Source organism: Varanus komodoensis, unplaced genomic scaffold (genome assembly GCF_004798865.1).
Source record: "Varanus komodoensis strain SLA01 unplaced genomic scaffold, ASM479886v1 scaffold7_1, whole genome shotgun sequence".
Lineage (NCBI taxonomy): Eukaryota > Metazoa > Chordata > Lepidosauria > Squamata > Varanidae > Varanus > Varanus komodoensis.
In genome coordinates, this window is record NW_025336479.1 from 10,545 (window position 1) to 12,669 (window position 2,125).

The 2,125-nt window shown below is 46.4% G+C and overlaps 1 protein-coding gene across 1 annotated transcript in view; it reads right to left on the reverse strand.

The window, feature by feature from the left end:
* LOC123035509 (polymeric immunoglobulin receptor-like) overlaps positions 1-2,125 on the reverse strand; it is a 37,511-nt gene that overhangs the window by 4,299 nt on the left and 31,087 nt on the right. The window contains exons 10-11 of the mRNA XM_044453796.1: positions 1,871-1,977; positions 1,002-1,045 (exon numbers count right to left, since the gene is read on the reverse strand). Of these exons, the coding sequence (XP_044309731.1) occupies positions 1,002-1,045; positions 1,871-1,977 (151 nt within the window). The remainder of the gene's footprint in view (positions 1-1,001; positions 1,046-1,870; positions 1,978-2,125) is intronic.

The window sequence follows — 2,125 nt, forward strand, 5'->3', positions numbered from 1 at the left end:
AAGTGGCTGCCCTAAAAAAGCATGGATAAAAGCTAAGAAACCACCACAAGATTTGTGGCTGGGAGAAAGCAGGTCGGAGCAAAGGAAGGGGCAAGATTTTCTATGGCACCACCAAATAGGCTTGGACTCCTGGCAGGGGGGAATTGAGTGGTGGGGCTGAAGTTCAGCACCCCTGCCATGCATACCTGAAAGCATATTTCATTGACCTGAACAGAACTTACTTCTGTTCTTTACAGGTCAAGAAAAGTTAGCAGTTTCCGTAGGAGATCAGCAGAATAGTAGGTAGAGCAGGAAAGCAACCAAAGCAGCACTCCTCTCCCTGCCTCTTCTGGCCTGTCATTTTGTCTGAGCTGTTGTCACTGAGAAAAGAGAATCTGGAAGCACTGGAATTTAAGTGCTTAGCATGCGGTAGGTTTTCAGTTCCAGAACTGATTCTGGCCCAATCAGAACCAAACTTCCGAAACTGAATTCCAGCTAGTACAAAATTTATCTCAGTAAAGGGGAGCTGAAGTGCTAGAATGCACTTAGTAGATAAGGGTGGAAATATTCCCTTACATTTAACATTTACGATATTAAGGACACAGCCCTAGGCATGTTTGGATGGGAAATGCAGCCTACCGTCCCCAGCATTCTCCAGCTAGTCATCCCAGCTGGGGCATGGTAGGAGCTGCAAGATATTTTTCTTTTACACCCTTCAGAGGACGGTGCCTTCCATTGGGTAGCTGCTGCATTCTTCTTGGTGGAAAATGAATTCTTGGGCTGCGGTGTTGTCCACACTTACCTGGAAGTCCGCACCATTGAATTCAGTAGGATTATTTCTGCATGGTGATGCAAGGAACTGCACTGCCACTGGGCCAAAATGCAGAGCCAAATTATTTCAGAGATCTGAGCGGATATCCAAAATCAGTGTTCATGATGAAGAGAGCTCTCTCTGTGACATCATGGAATCCTTGGAAACCTGGTGCTCAGATTGCATAGGGAGAAGTCAGTGATTTCCTTACCATGTTTGATACTTGTCTTTCTTTTTTTCTCACCAAGCATGATCCTGAAATAGGCATATAAATCAGAAATCAGGTAGGTCAAATTAACAGGCACAACAACAGGTTAGGTAGTAAGAAGCATCTGCTTGGGTAGACTTTCCCTAGAATTAACTGCATCTGCTAAGGATAATCCTAATGACAGTACTGGACCTTGAAGCCGTGCTAATCCTGCAGAAAGCGCCAGCAGAGAGCACTTTCCCATTTTGCTACCTGTTGCCACCAGGCCCGTGTAAATTCTTGCAGCTGCTAGGATGCCAGATAAAATGGAACCAGGGTGGCCACACCCGTAATAGCTGTGGGGGGAGTAGCCAACCAGGTTCCCCTGCAGAAATCTCATTTCCCTCTGCAGAAGAGGAAAGTTCAAAGCATGTTTGGAAGTGTAGAAACCAGCTTTGTTCATAATCTTTCCCACAGACACGTTTTGCCTTCTCATCCTTCCGCTGGCTGGGATGGCTTGCCTTTTGATAGTCATCCATCGTGCCAGGAAGGCAAGATACTTTTTCATTCTTTGCATTTCCACTCAGAAATTCATACAACTGTTTCTTTTACTGAGGCTTCCTCTCATGCAAACAGGCACAAGACGTTGGCCACGCAGCCGCAACTTAAGCATATTTACTCGGAAGGACGTCCTCCCCAACCCATTCCTTGCACTGGTGCTGTGGAAGTTGCTGCAGAAGCCTGCAGTCTTGCACTTTTCTCCAGGAATGCAGTGCAGAGAGAACTTACATAGTGGGGTTCATGGATTTGGTTCAAGAGGAAGAAGATACAAAGGGGGTGCAGAGAGGGGGTGATAGCCCAGTGATGTTCCGAAAGCACAGCATTGCTCTAACCTGTCCTCTTGCACCTTGACACAACAGCCACCACCACGATTGTAAGTAGAAGAGCAAGCAGTGGAATGCTGGAATATATCAGGATGTACAGTTGTGAATTGCGGGGCCTGCAGGCAAACAGAGAGAGCACCTTTTTCCACATATTCCCTTGAATGGAAATGCCATTGAGGAACCCACAGTGCCAATGTAACAAGCACAAGCATGCATCTGAATGAAGGATCTGACATGGCTGCAGGCAGTTTTGATGAAAAGGGT